The following is a 15,513-nucleotide window of genomic DNA, read 5'->3' on the forward strand; positions in this document are numbered from 1 at the left end:
GAACACTGGAAGTCTCTCTGTTTCCTAATGTCCTGATCTGTGTTGCTATTTAAACCCGAGTGACTCAACGGAGCTGTAAAGCTCAAGCCAGCAGGTTGCCATTAATAGGAGCCGCCAGACCCGTCCACGTGTTAACCGAAGTAACGGCTCAGAGACAGCTCTATGGAAACAAAAAATAGGACAGAGCTCCACTGAGTATTGACCAAAAACTATTCATTTACACATTGTAACAATAAAAAAAAGAAGGCGTTCCGATCAGATTACTGTATCATTTCATTCAGCATTCCGGAGCGAATTCTGAAATGATTTCATCCATTCCTTACCAGAAGAGGTGACACACATAAGAAAGAGAAAAAAAAAAAGCTTGAGCGATGCATTTAAGGGGTTAATTCTGTAATGCACCGATTGGTTGTTGCCAAATCGCTGAGGACGCTCCCCACTTATGGCTGCTCTTCTTAACCTTGTACTAAATAATTCCTTTACATTTCAATCTCTATATTGTGTTATAACGAGGCGGGTGAGATATACGTGAAACATAAATAAATAATAAAATACAATAAAAATGCAAGATTTTTCTTTTGTTCTTTGTCCCCGCACTGGGGGGGGGTGACATTTTACGCACAATTTTCTTTTCCAGTAGGAAGATGTATACTGCGCCCTTCAGTGAACATAAAATGGGTATTATCATCTCTTAGTTTAGATCTGACTACTTAACCTTCAGATTAAAAGTTATTAGATATGAATGAATAAAAAAGATATTCCATCGCCAGCTTTTCAATTCTTGAAATGGCTGACTAGGCCGCAGAAATGTTTTTTATGCGTTTTGTTAATGGGTCTTTGTGAGTATATGCTTAAATATAATATAAATATACATGATTTATATATAATACATATTTAAATAATATATAATTATATTATATATCATTTTATTTTATATTTAAGAAAAAATTAAATATGAAACCAAACTTATAACATTTCAGAAAAAGAATATTCTAATTTAGAAGGAAACGGACTGAAAAATAAAAAAAACCCTAATTATTAATAATCTAGGAATCTCTGTAGTATAACCCTTTTTTATGTAAACATGTATTGGAGCGGCAGAAATTTTTTTTAATAAATGACTTATTATTTTTTTTGTTCTGAAAGACAGAGAAAAGGCGCATACATTTCCCCAAGGGGCTTACAAACAAACTCAGACCTACCCTGTTAAGTCAATACGAGACAAAGGCTTTATCTGGCCAGTTTTCTTCTGAGCGCGAGATAAGCTCATGTGACCAATCAAACGGCTGCGTTTCAAGAAGAAAAAAAAAGTTTATGACTTAACTTCCATATGTTTTTCTAGGACCTTGTTGGTAAAAAGGGTGCGGTACAATCAACAATTTAGAGAACTTGTTTTTTCACCCCCCCCCCTCGCTTTGCACAGTGCGCTCAAAGTACGCTCTTGAAGAACAAGTTATTGCAACAAAACTTTCTTTGAAATGCTGGTAATAATTCAAGCATTAAACACAACGATATATCTCCTGAAGGCTTCTGACCTTCGTTGCAAATGTAGATCACATGCCCTTCACTAACACACAAATCTTATATTACTAAAAGGGAAACGGCCATAAACATTCTTGATGGAATGAGATGAAATGCGGAATGTTCTTTAAGCAGCTACAGCCCTGGGTATGCACGAAGAATACTTTGAGGGACTCGTAGGTGTTTTAGATGATATGCCTTTATTTTTTAGTAAGTATTGCTATGATAAGCGCCACACAGAGGGACTGCCTTATGGACGACGGAAGCCCGTGTGTTATGACACTGGAAATCCATGGTTCTTGCCAGAAATCAGATTATATTCATAGTAACATTGTATTTTGGGTTAAAAAAATTCCAACACCGGTGTCTATCGAAAAAAAAACACAGAACACATTCAAGTGATTTCTAATTACACCTCAAAAAGAGGAAAAAGTCCTTCTTGACCTCAAAATGTCCTCTGGGGTCTACAAACTATACCCAATCTTGTCTTTATAACTCCTCATATCCTTGTATATTCTTCGCTCAGCCCATATCTAAAGGAATCTATGGGTAGCACAGCCACTGTGGTTAGTGGATTCCGCATCTTTACTGCTCTTACTGTAAAGAACCCTTTTCGCTGCTTTAAGGGAACATTCCTCTTGTCCTTTGCACAGTCCTATTAATGAACAGGTCAGCGGACAGCGGCTGGTATTGTCCCCACATATTATTGCCCCAATAAAACAATTAGCACATCTGTGAAGCGTGCAATCCGGTTTAAACGTGTCTGCTTAACGTGTTCTGCGATTGCTACTTTTTTATCAATTCCAAGCGGTAGAGTTTGTTGCCATTATATATAAAAAAAAAAAGATAATGGTAAAAGCTTGTAACCCTTGTGACCTCCATCCTAGGACGGGCGCAGAAGAAAACTAAAGGCACCAACCTTACAAAACAAACACAAGTAACCCATTAAAAATCACAATAAAAAGCTCAACTGGTAAAAAAAAGGTACAAACAATTAACATCAGTGTGTTAACCTTTTCAGCACTTTATCAGTGAAACTCTTTAGCGATATACAGCATTATAAAATTCCTGCGACAAACTTCTTTGTGTGAAATGAGTGGTATTTTGGTAAGACTCGTATAATTTACGATGTTTCGCTGAGTAGGGTGTTTTCCGTCAGGCCGGCTATAGGTTTATGTTATATAAACATTCCATGGCTGTCCGCTGAGCTCTGCTTGTCAATAAATGTCAGAAATTGCAAAATAGCTGTTTTTTTTTTCTTTTTCTTCTTAAGGGAACACTGATAGCAGTTTGCCAATCCTGCAAAATAAACACTTTGCAATCTTTCAGCTTATCTGTCAACAAATTACAATTGAAATACATACCTGGGAAAAGTTCAAAACGCGTCTGGTTTAGAGCAATGTTTGCTGGTATACAGATTACGGGCGGGTATGACGTTCGCCCCACTATTTCCATTACATTGGATAATCTTATGTACCCCAGAACTCATCAATCTTCATTTCTGCCCCTAAAAGTTGAGAAACCTTGCCCGTTTACCACGTTTTGTAATTTGCGAGCGAGTTCTACTTTGAAGCGCGGTTTCTCCCACCCGTTCGGAACGCTCACCTTGGAACCTGTAGGAATTAATACCCACCCCGATGTGGATTTTAGAGAACAATTACTCTGCGTGTCTTTAACTCTGCATTTGGTAAATCTTGAATCCAATTTCAATAAAGTATAAACAACACTCAGTGGATGTAAAAACCCATTGGCCTAAGATCCCCGTGTAACGCTAGAGACGGGGGGGAATTTGCCTCTATGCCGAGCAGACAAGGGCTTGGGGTATCTGTTTGGAAGACCGTTGCACCAGTGGCCCTTCCTGGCTGAGGCTAAGCTCTTTGTAGATGTCACTGAGAGCCACCTGGGTGTCATTGAGCTCCTTCTGTGACTTCTGCAATTCAGCATCAGCCTTCTGAGTCCTGTTATTACTTAAACTTAGTTCCCTTTTACTTACTTAAACTCTCCACCAGAAGCTTCTCTGTGCTCTCCATAGATATCATCTTCCGATCAAAGACCCTCAGTCGTTCCTGGAGGTTTGAACACGTCTCCATCTCTCCCCAGCTGCCTGTAGGTTGTTGTTCCTCTCGTTGACCATCTCCCCCAGTGATCCGGCGATGTTCAGCCATTGGTTCTTCTCCCTCTCTGCTGAGTGAAGAAGGCCACTCAGACTGTCCACCCCCTCCTTCAGCTGTCCAGCATCAGGAGTGGGATCCTCTCCTCCAATATCAAAATACAACTTTTTGATTAGATGCCGATTGCAGACCACCGGGGTCCGGCATTGTTGGCAAAGTCAAACCACCGCGTTATGCACTCATGATGGAATGCGCGCCCGCAGTAAATCGTTGCCACGTCTCTCGAATTATCGAAAAGCTCAAGACAGATACTACAACATCCCTGCACAGAGTAACTTCACCGTCACCTCGATACTCTCAAGGAACACAAGATATCGAGCAATAACACAAAAATTCTAATTAATAAATAATCAATCTATATGGTATTTGCGTGATTATTACATTCCCTTCAAATAAAAGAGTCCGTCTCTGGGGTGTGTGTGCTGAAGATTAGCTACATATTAGTTACAAGAATAAGGAACGGACTATATAAATGCCACTAACAATGTAATATCCCCTGGTGAGCACTGCTAGGGTGGGATGGCCCAGGGGCAGCGGGGCAATTAGTGTGTGTGTGTGAATTGTGTGAGGGTGTTAGAGTGAGTGTGCATTCTTGTGTGTATGCCAGTTATCAGAAGGGGACTCTCGGCTTTACCTGACCGCTGGGCCAGAGAATGCCAGGTTCCAGAGGTTCTGGTACTTTAAGGCCAGCTGCCTTTAAATGACATTTGTGAATTTGTCGGCAGTACACACACACGGCATGCGGGCGCTGGTGCGCCGAGTCCACGCCTGGTTCGTAAAGTTAAATTTAACAAATTTAACCGTTAACACCTTCAGTGCTGGCCCACATCCAACAGAATCAGGAGGCCGACTGCCAAAAATAACAGGAAGTCGTCTAGAGCCCTGAAAGGTGACAAACATACTAAATCCTGTTTATTTACCAAAAAAAAAAAAAGACAGGTAGCGGAGAAACTCAAACAGAATAAAAAAATATATATATATATTTTTTAACCATGGTCACAATAACACAAAACAACGATTTCTGATCTGAAGAGAGAGAAGGGCTTCGGGGAATTCTCTCCTCGGCTTCCTAGATCATATGTCCTTTCTGCTGCCTGGTCACTGGGTCTGTCATCAATCAGCTTCACACTTATACTCCTTTCTCCACTATCCTGCCAACCGTCTGACTCATTAGTGAAACACTAGCACACTCAAGCATTGAGGGAAGTCAATAACAGACGTCTCTCTCAAAGACAATGTTGTCCCAACTTGGTTCATACGATAGTTATCTGCAGAGATACGCGACGGACGTCTCCTGAACGTTTAACGCTCGATGGGGTGGGAATGGGCTTTGGATGGAATAAATGAAATCTCGAAGTGACGCCTCTTACATTAGAAGGGTTAAGATGTTTATTTCGTGGAGCGGCAGAGTAGGGCATGAAGAGCTTGAAGCTCAGATAAGGTTGATTTACTCAACGTGTTTGTATTGGTAAATCTCAGAGCGGAATCTGTCTGTGAATTCCTCTTAGAGGAGACACACAGTTATCCGGATAACGTGGCGCAAGAGAAAGCTTTAAGCAAACATTAATGCCGGGGAAAGTGCCTGGTTACTCACAGCCAACACGTACCGATAAAGAGGGGCCTTCTTGACCATCCCAGGCCACACGGGTATATTTCCAGTCCTCTCTACCACCATCGACAGATCAGTTGTTTTTTCTGAATTACATGAATTCAGTGACGCCAAATGTTTAGATATTGTAAAAAATCAGGAAGAACCTGCTAAGGCGGCACCTTGTCCTCTTCTGTGACACCCGTGTTACGCTTGACTGCTGACGCCAAAGGATTAGACTTGTATTTATACGTTTGGATAGCACATGGCCAAGTGATTCTATTCACCTGCTACTCTCATCACTGACAGCCCAGTCTGTGGCGGAGGAGCTGAATGACACCAGCCACCATCGCCTGACTTAGGGTCATCATGCTCGTTCTCCTATCCAGAGTCATTCCTTTCTAGCAGAGGTTCCTTGAGCCTTTCTACTGCCAGAAGGGTGAACAGAAGGGACGCATTGCCCACCCGTCTCGCAATCAAAGGGGTAGTTGGGCTTCTTATCTGCTATGAAGGAATGGCTGGTAATACCGCTCTACCATGAGTGGTCCAACCAACTGGCCCTTTACGATAACAATCTGAACCAGATACGGCTTCAGACAATCCCAGCACTCTCAGCGCCCCGTCCTGCCTAACGCACGCTCAACCAAAGAGTCTAAATAGAGAACAGAGATTGTGTTAAGTGGGAAGTATCGAACACACAAGGTACATCTAGGGGACCCTAAATATTGAAACTGGTGGCCCCCTCGTTCCCCTCCGGTAAAGCCCCCCCCAATTGTAACACATAGTTTCTGTTACTCATCGCAGGCAACTGAAATCATTTCCAGCCCTGTTTATACGATCCACACTTAAAATACAAACTGCACATCTTAGCAACGTTTCAAACAAATGCTGTTTCCAAATATATCAAAAGATGCTGAAATATGCATGAAAACCTCACCTTAAAAATACTGTTGAGCAAATGGGGACAAAACAATATTTGTTATTTTGATACGCTAAGAAAACAAGCTCATATGAAATGCAATCATGTCAAGTGTTTAGATGAACTGCAAACAGCTTATGTGTGGGTGGAGGGAATAATAATTAAAAAAAATATATATATATCATTTTTCATCTCATTTTGTCTTTTATAAATTATGTAGCTAAAGTTTTACCGTATTCCAATGGTAACTTTTGAAAGCCTTATCCATAAATATCAGTTTTAGATTTGAATTTACATGCATAAAAATTAGGCGCGCACATATGGCTTCCGCTAACCAATACCGCGTGTGCGGAACTGATCTGCTTTGAGCGAAAAAATCCTCAAATTCAATTATTTGGACCCGGAGTGATGATGATTTATATCAGATTATAAATATTTCATGTAGGGTTTCCGAATCAGGTTTGTCTACATGAAAGGTGTTTTGAAAAGGGACGCTTAGCCACGGTGTCATGACGGGGTGAGAAGCCCGAGCGTCGATAAGGTTTTAATAATTTGGACCACCACGGAAGACAACCGGTCTGCATTATATTTATATATAACTTATTGGATGAAAGGAGCCGACAAATCGTTCCAAGTATCTCCGCCAAACACGGAATGATACGTCAAGTTTGAAAAGTATCGTTGACCCATTAATAAAAAGGATTTCCCTTATGAGCTATGATCGAATTTCAAGACCTTGAGGCTGTCAGGGCTCCAAATGCTGAGACAAATCCACGTCCATCACAAGCACCAAGAACATTTGCAACTTCTTGTTATGACTGCTACTTGGAGATGGAATGTTGCCTAAGAGTTGAGCTATCGGCGTGAGAAGCAGATCAGAAGCTAGAATTTTCTCCAGAAAAAGGAAAAAAATATATGAAAACTTTTCTTTTGTTATCTCCAGGATTGGGTTACCCATTAAGCAGAGTAGGCACATCCTTAAAGTTAATTACAGTCAGGGCCAAATACGTTGCACTCTAAAAAGCAGGTATGTTGGAGGTTTTTGAGTCAACAAGGTAATTTCATTCTTAAATCTTTTTTATAGCTTGAATTCCTATATGACTTTGTTAAGCAAAAAATTTGACCGCCATTTTTTTTTAATGGATGCATAAAATGAGGGAGAATAGTGGGCATCTGTGCCTAGTGGCGCATGAGCCATCTATACAACTCTGTTCACTCTACATGGCTACACAATACTGGTGGATAAAGAAGAAAAAAAAAAGATTGTCTATCTCTTTATGAGGCATTTTGTTTAAAATAACCCCCCCCTCCATTTTTTGGTTTCATGCGCTGCTGGAATACACCAGTTCACTAATTCCATTCTAGTGTCCTACATTAATCAAAGCTGCAACTCCTGTTGTCTCAGCTCCGCTGAATGAGAATGCGCCCCTGGCAAAGAATGAGGGAAAAGTCAACAGGAATTAAATTTCAGTGCAACTGTTTACTCAACTGTGGCCTGCAGTTATTGAAATCTTATCCACGGGTTTGTGTGACTGCCACGGTAATGAGTTCAGCATGGCTGTGATTCTTGTGATTCAAGTAAAAACCTGCAAGTTGGAAATTATTTGACCCCCCCCCCGATGTATACTGTATGGAGCGCGAGACGTGGAAAAACAGTAGGGGCAGTGGTGTGAAATAATAACACCGGGGTTAGACTGCTGTTTATGTGCCAATGCCCCCCCCCAGGGTCAGTGGCTCATACACCCTCTGAACTTTCTGAGATACTGGCAGGAACACAAGTAGCCACTGCCATATGCTACTGTATAAGCCAGACCAGATACAAACTACCACTCATACTCAGTCGTCACATACTCTGCTTTGGAATCTGTATTATCAAAGCAAGAAACACCATGAACAAAAAAAAGTCCCCTAACACCAAAGGGAAAGATAAACTTTTTGATGGTGCTGATCTAAGCTGAATTCTGTATGATGTAATACATGATCTGGCCATCAAACCTGGAACATAACTGGTAGTCCCTACGACAGACGGCTGAAGAAGATGTCCCAACAGCCATCCTGTATCCAACATACTAAAAGAGATGGATCAAGCTGCTGAAGGTCGAGTGTTAACTCCACCCTGGATAGCTACGGCATGAATGTTATTTTTACTTGAAAACAGGTGAACATTAACAAGTGTTTGGGTATATTTGTGTCACGGTCTCGTGGAGGACCTGCTTGGTCAACGTCAAATTCGGTCGGTTTCCACCAACTCTGGAGTTTCATGGCGCGCGGATTGTGAGAAGAGCTTAGAACGGACTCTCGCGGAATTACAGTCGTCTCACTCTCAAGTTAAGACTTCTAGGGAATTGTTCATCGACCTCCGCGTGATACCTCTACTCTATTACTATTTGGCACAGGAACCAACGGTGATCTCATGATTCCTCCAATCCGTTATTCTTCTATAACCCCCTCCTTGCGGTAGCATAATAACCTTAATACCCTCACCTCGCCAACTGCGCATTCTCGACACTAAAACGTACGCGCTGGTTTTGTTGGCCGGCGTATCTGTCTTTGATCTTTCCCATGCCTATGATGTACGCCGGCAGAACACATAATAAAGAATAAATTTCACATTCCGATGTGATTGCACGGAGAGGCCCGGCTCTCCTCGTATCTGGGACGCTTCACAGTACCTGGTGTTGTTGGAAATGTGCTAGTTCTGCAGCCCCTACGTCCAGAGAAGGTGTCTCCCCGTTAGCTCTCGTGTCCCTTAATGTGCTCTCTAGTAAATGGTTACCAGTTCCTCCTCCATTCTGGACGGCTGAATCGTTACTTTTCGTCTCTGTCCCAGATTCTTGCATCATGACTCAAAAAAACCTTAAAACAAGAAGAAGAGGAGGAGGGAAAAAGGGGGGGGGGTTACAAAAAAATAAATAAAGCAGCTGTTAAAACAGTTAGTCCATTTGAAGATATGTGCCCTGTTTAAAATCATGCCCAAACCGTAAACATTTGTCACTTCCTTTCATACAATTTATCTTTCCTGAACGCCTCTTACTAACCGTATCTGTTTATTTTGTTTAACAATCGTAATTACAGAAAAGAAAAAAAAAGAAGGTTTGGGTTCTAAATGTAGCTGCTTGTTTTGCTTATTTTTATACACTTTCTTTACACGAGAATATTTTAATAAAACACTGAAATCCTACCCCCCCCCTGTAAATCAGAAAGACATTACAACGCCGGGACTCCAAAACCGAGCGGCCTCCAGGCAGCCGTAATATCTTAAGATCCAGAAGGATGCTCTGTGAGTTCTTTTTCAGCTTTTACCAAGTTTTTTTGCTCATCAAATCCTCATATTTGATCATTAATCTTTATATTTGGTAAGAATAAAATACAGCCTTAAATGTATCTGTCCTGTTTTGTTAATTTTCCACCAAAAAACAAACCTCCCTCCCTTTGTCTAAAGTTCTCATATCGGCAACTTAAGGTGCGTTTTTTTTAATTGTTAATTTATTTTATTTCTACGAATCTCATTTTCCTTTTGTCCATCAAAACATTTAAATGAAGACGGCTTACATTAATGGTCTTTGGCCATCGGTGGACCTCTTCAGAAAGTTCCTGGTCTACGAAAACCAACACTATTGCAATTCAGCAGAAGACACTAGACTTTCATATGACCCGGGAAGAAGTCAGAGCCCGAGTGCTAGGTGAGCGTGGTAATCATATTTAAAGAAGTGTTTGGGGGTTTATTCACTAAGCAGTGAGATAGAGACGATTTATGGCGGGATGAGCTTTTTGTCCGCGGCAATAATAACGCATTATGAAGGGTTGACTGGGTAAATTCCCAAAAGGTTGGGCTTTCTTAATGTAAATTTAATGCACGACCATAAAGAATTCATCTCATCGCAACTCACCATTTGGTGAATACACCCCATTATCCACGAAATCCACATTTTGGTCTTCTCTAATTTTTGAGTGTTTTATCCTTTTTTTTATACTTAGGTTTATGTCATTGTTCTGACTGTCGGTCACAATCCTTCCAATAAGAAGAATAATGTTCTAATATGTTTATTTACCATTCCACGCCTAGAATGCTGATATCCGTAAGTTAAACAAAGAGTGACGTTCAAAAGGACGGATATATCTTGAAGTGGAAAGGCCTAAGATTAACTGCGGGTCAACATGCCTGCTGACGCAGTCATGTGATCTTTGGTGGCTCCAGAAAAGCTATAGGAGCAGAACCGGACTATCAATATTACAATAACACAAAAGATAGCATTTATAATCGTTAAGTGTCATTTTTTTTGACAACTAATACACTTTTCTGTTCTGACTTTGTTTGCTTGCCGTTATTGTTAGACCGAGGCACATACCGTCTTCTTAAGCCCTGGCAAGCGGGGAAAATGAGTTATTATCTTTCCACTCACTTCTCTAAACATTTTTGTTAACAAGTAAACCTTTCACATAGTAATACACACACACTTGAATATTACCACGGATATATCATCAAAATTATTTATTTGTGCTAAAACACACCCTTAAGGGAAGAGTGTCACCTAAAATACGCTTGTAATGATCGTCACAGCACAAAGATAATGGTTTATTTTTGTTAACGAGAACGAACGCGGTCCAAGATTACGGGCGTTGATCCCGATTAACTTCTAAACCTCAGCCTCGTGAATGGTAGAACTCCATGGGTAACGAGCGATCCTTGCGCAAAGGTTCTAAAACGTTCTACCGCAATCGTTATAACCCGCAACATTTCTGTTGTCCACATCGGGACAGCTGTATCATGAAGTGTGGCACAGAATGGCCGGGTCACAGAAGAGGTGGGTAGAGTAAGAGTCATGGCCATCCATTCTTCTTAACTGAAGAGCCACCACGTGGCACACAGCTTCTGAGCATCGCAAGGACGCCATGTTGGAACTCAACGGCCAAGATCTGCTCTATTTTTCCAGCTCCCTGAGCTGGTCAGTGGAGATCAAAGGATCCCTCCAACCAGCCCATCACCCCTACTGCCCAGAAATAATCCAGTGCCTAAAAATCCCCGTCCCTCAAAAACCAGGACACTTGGGAGGTATGAGAGCATGCGACAGAAGGCTCCTCTCCTAGATTTAATGCAACGTCTCCCCAAGGTCCATTAAAAAAAATTATCAGGGGAGATAAAATAACTTTTGTTGTGACAAGATGCAGACATTTTTACACATGTATTCCGGGGTGATTTTTTTTTTTTTTTACACAGATGCCACTTTCATCATTTGATCTCGAAAAAAAACACTAGGAATTTAATGACAGGTCATAGCCGCCGATTAGAAGAGCTGACACCTACGAAACATAGAGAGAGCAAATAGAGGTGTGGAAATGTGACAAATTAATAAATTGCTAAAATCTGCATGACATAAACCAGCAGAATGTATTTTTTAAAAAATTTTTTTTAATCAGCGTAAAAAAAAAACCACTTTCCAATTATAGAATTTAACCACACGAGCATGAATGACGTAAGTGATGACCTCGAGTACTAATCACAATAAAAGAATTGGATTCGCTTACAAGCTATTATTGTTTAAAAAAAAAATGAATTCATAAAACAAAAACTATAATATATAATTGGGAGAAAATAACATGTTTTACTTTAAATTGTCATGTGATTTAGTACAGGCCACAGGTATACAGGGTAGTGTTAGAGTGAGTATGTGATTTTTAAGGGTCTCCATAAGGAGGGGTAGATAGAAGAATATGGCCGAAAAGTACAGAATTGACCAAAAACTTGGTAATTAATTTGTAAAGAATTTCTTTAAAAAAATAAGATTTTATGTACTTTATTATTATTATTATTTTATATAGCGTCATCATATTCCGCAGCGTTGTATAAACATATATACTTTATAACTATATAAAGCTATATTAAAAAATTATTCAGTCCGCAGTTTACTGAATAGTATTTTTTGGGGGGAAGTTTTTAATACGTATTTCAGATCCTAGATAGAGGACAATAAGTGATTGCGAGGAATTCCGTATCGGCGGCCTGTACCTTTAAACGCGATCATGTCAACTAAAACTAATGAGAAACCTTATTAACTCTGAACAATATTAGGTATTTGACCAGAGTATTTTTCGGTGGCAAATCAATTTCACACACATGAATTTGTACTAATGTCACACTGTTACTCTGATAAGTGGAAATTATATTCCATACCCAGCGCTGTATCAAAACACACACCCTACATGGTGTTTCTTAATTATTTCTGAATAATTTAACACAAGACTAAGCTGTATCAAAGCCGCCTTGTGGATCAAGACTTTTGCTTTCAAGGAAGGCATGTCAACAGAATGCGGGTAGCGTGTTCAGAGACAGAGGAGCATCTGAGAGCTTCCCGGGGAACAATCGCTAATTCAAATCAGCCTTCATCAGGATCATTCCAGCCCAAACCGAATCTCCTGATATGACGGCGGATAGACTTTAAGGTCACGCATTAATATCTAAATAACTGGGTTATTTGTTTAAAAAAAAAGGAACGAAATTTAAGCGAATCTGTCCCTTTTGCTAAATCCCAAGTTTTATAGTTTTATAAAGTAAATAAATCTATGTAACGGCCTCTACGGATTAAATCAAGGAAAGTATAGATTATAAACGGACTTTATGCGTATCCAACGGGAGCAGCCATCTTAACGCTGTGTTCCCAACATCGACGATCGTTTCTCCAAGCAAGTCCTGTTAAGTCGCTGATTGTTGCTGATTGGTTCAGGCAGCCTTTGTAAGGGTCGGGGGAGGAGAAGGGAGAGAAGGTCTGGACAGGAAATTAATTCGATAATGCTGGCTTTGCCACAGACTGCCACCAATCTCAAATCTATATGGTTGATTTTAAGTCAAATATCTCCTTTATACCACATTTATTGCAAAAACTAAAAGTTAATGGCAGTTTCAGGGAATTAATTTACCTGCATAGCTGGGAGGCTACTGGAGCGCTCACTCTTCTGTGGGAGTGGCTTTATGAGGGGGCAGGGCTAGTAGTGAGGAGGGGCTAGCCTTGTCCCATTTGCTCTTAAATGGTCTTGGAGTAGGGAGGGAAATGGAGGCGTGGTCAGCTAAACACCACGCCCCCTGCCCAGATTGACTCCCTGGAGGAGCAGCGCTTCACCAGAAGACTCCGAGTCAAACCGAAAGTTCCCAGATTTTATTTATTATATTATTGTGAAAATTGATCTCCTGGCCAGAGATCTTCAGGATAAAATATGGCGGTTTAAGTAGGTATTAAAAAATAGGGATGGATATTTTAACCCAGCAGCATCTGTATCAGCTAACAGAGTATCACATGACACCGACATACATAAAAATACATAAAAGAGATTGTTTCTATTATTTTCCCCCATAAAGAATGGGCTCATTGAAGACAGTGCTTACTAGAAGAGGCCATTTATATAATACTTCCTGCCTGATAGCCAGACAAGAAGCTTCATTTTTGAGGAAATGAGTATTTATTTCAAGTCCTCGAGTGTTTTATAAATCATTTTATTTCCATCAGCATCAGAGGACGCATCTATATTTCTAGAAAGGGCAGAGAACAGAGTAGAACGTTGTTCTCGGCAACGTAAAAATGAATGCAAATAAAGGACATGGTGCGCTAGGCCAGAAAGTGAGCCAGACCACAAAGGGGTTTTACAGAAGATAAGAAGAGTACTAAAGGGTTAAAAGGATCATTGGGGCAAACATAATACAAAAGAGGCATTTGTTAAATAACTCGCTAAACAAAACGCCAAACGTGATTAATGATACTTTTGAGCATTTCAGCAACATACAAGAGTATTTTTCATATGTACGTGCATAACAAAACTAAGAGGGTGGTAGAGAAGTAGAACGGTCTCCCAGCAGAAGTGGTAGAGGCTAACACATGGGACAGGCATATTTCTCCTGAATCTAAGACGTGACCAACAACTGATTGAGTCTTCACAGCAGGAAAAACGGACAACTAGACGGGGGCCGAATAGGGCCGATCTATTTTTGTAAAACATTATGTTAATGCTAATGAATAATATGAACTCTTAAAACCCCAGTGGATACATTTGACGATTTGCAGCCAATAGGAGTTTGGCGGACACTATTTAAAATCGGGGCCGACCGTCAGGCTGTTTTTCCCCCGGCGAAGCTCAGCATTGTCAGCGAAACGCGTGTCAGGCATCTGTTTTATGGATAAAAGGGAGGAAATCACATTTTACTCGTTCGCTCTCCCACCTGTATATTATAATAGCTGCTGTAAGGCAATGTATTTAGTGCAGGAAAGCGAGCCGCACGCGGCCAGCAATGCGGGGAAGCGCGTTTCAGCGTTACAGATTGCATCATTGTTACAACATTTATGTTCCTCTACACAGAAGCATAGAACCTGCCGGCAGATCGGCCCCATTCGGCCCCAGTCTAGTCGCCCGTTTCTCTTGATGTAAAGACACAAACCTTAATCAGTCGTTGGTCTCGTCTTAGATTCCGGAGGTTTGAGTCTTTACAGCAGGAGAAACGGGCAAATTCTATGTATCTCTTCTATATCACTTCTAAAAATGTACTAAAATAGGAAACAATTAAATTCAAGGTAGATAGATGGATAGATGGATAGATAGATAGACCCACAATAAAAAATTTAGCTTAGCTAAATAAAAGGGGATAAGGTGTAAATGGGAACGTGTGTTGATTGTGATATTATTTTCCTGTTGTGAATTTCCATAATTATAACAGAAAGGCGTACATTTTCTAATGCATTGCAGTTCAAAAAGTAATCAAGGGATAGAGCCTTGGGGCTATTTAGTGCACGCAAGGCTACTGACCCGCACTAAATGAGAGGTAGGATTCAATGAATGCCAAGCAGTAGACGCGGGGCTGATGAGGGAACGCTAAAATTAACACCCAATTAATTTCTGAATTGACAAACAAATGAAAGTAATAAATCTACCTTCTCATTAATTTTCTTTTGGTATAATTTAAGGGACTTACCACAAAGGAAAAAAAACTGAGCACTATCCATCATAAATATCAAAAAGATAGCCTTGTAAAGAACTAAATTATGCATATTAACTGATTAACATGCTATCAAGTTTATATTACTCTGTGTTTGTCTACATTTGCCCCCAAAGTCCAAAACGCTAAATAAGTATAATCAATCATAAGGAATAGATTTTTACATATTTAACACTTTGACAAATTGAAGCAGATTCCTTTTATAGAAAGTTTTTGTAGAAATAAATAATTTAAATATATATAGAATGAATTTAGGTGCGGAGACATTTTGTCTCCAGAGGACACGCCCCCTTCCCTTCTCTCACTGAGCTACAGCACTGAGGTGCTGCCTAATAAG

The 15,513-nt window shown here is 40.4% G+C and overlaps 1 protein-coding gene across 4 annotated transcripts in view; it reads right to left on the minus strand.

The window, feature by feature from the left end:
* FOXP1 (forkhead box P1) overlaps nucleotides 1–15,513 on the minus strand; it is a 182,761-nt gene that overhangs the window by 116,539 nt on the left and 50,709 nt on the right. For all 4 annotated transcript variants that reach the window (XM_053470141.1, XM_053470136.1, XM_053470134.1 and 1 more), the window contains exon 3: nucleotides 8,872–9,055. In XM_053470141.1, the coding sequence (XP_053326116.1) occupies nucleotides 8,872–9,042 (171 nt within the window). In that variant the 5' untranslated portion in view covers nucleotides 9,043–9,055. The remainder of the gene's footprint in view (nucleotides 1–8,871; nucleotides 9,056–15,513) is intronic.

This window comes from Spea bombifrons, chromosome 6, assembly GCF_027358695.1.
Source record: "Spea bombifrons isolate aSpeBom1 chromosome 6, aSpeBom1.2.pri, whole genome shotgun sequence".
Lineage (NCBI taxonomy): Eukaryota > Metazoa > Chordata > Amphibia > Anura > Pelobatidae > Spea > Spea bombifrons.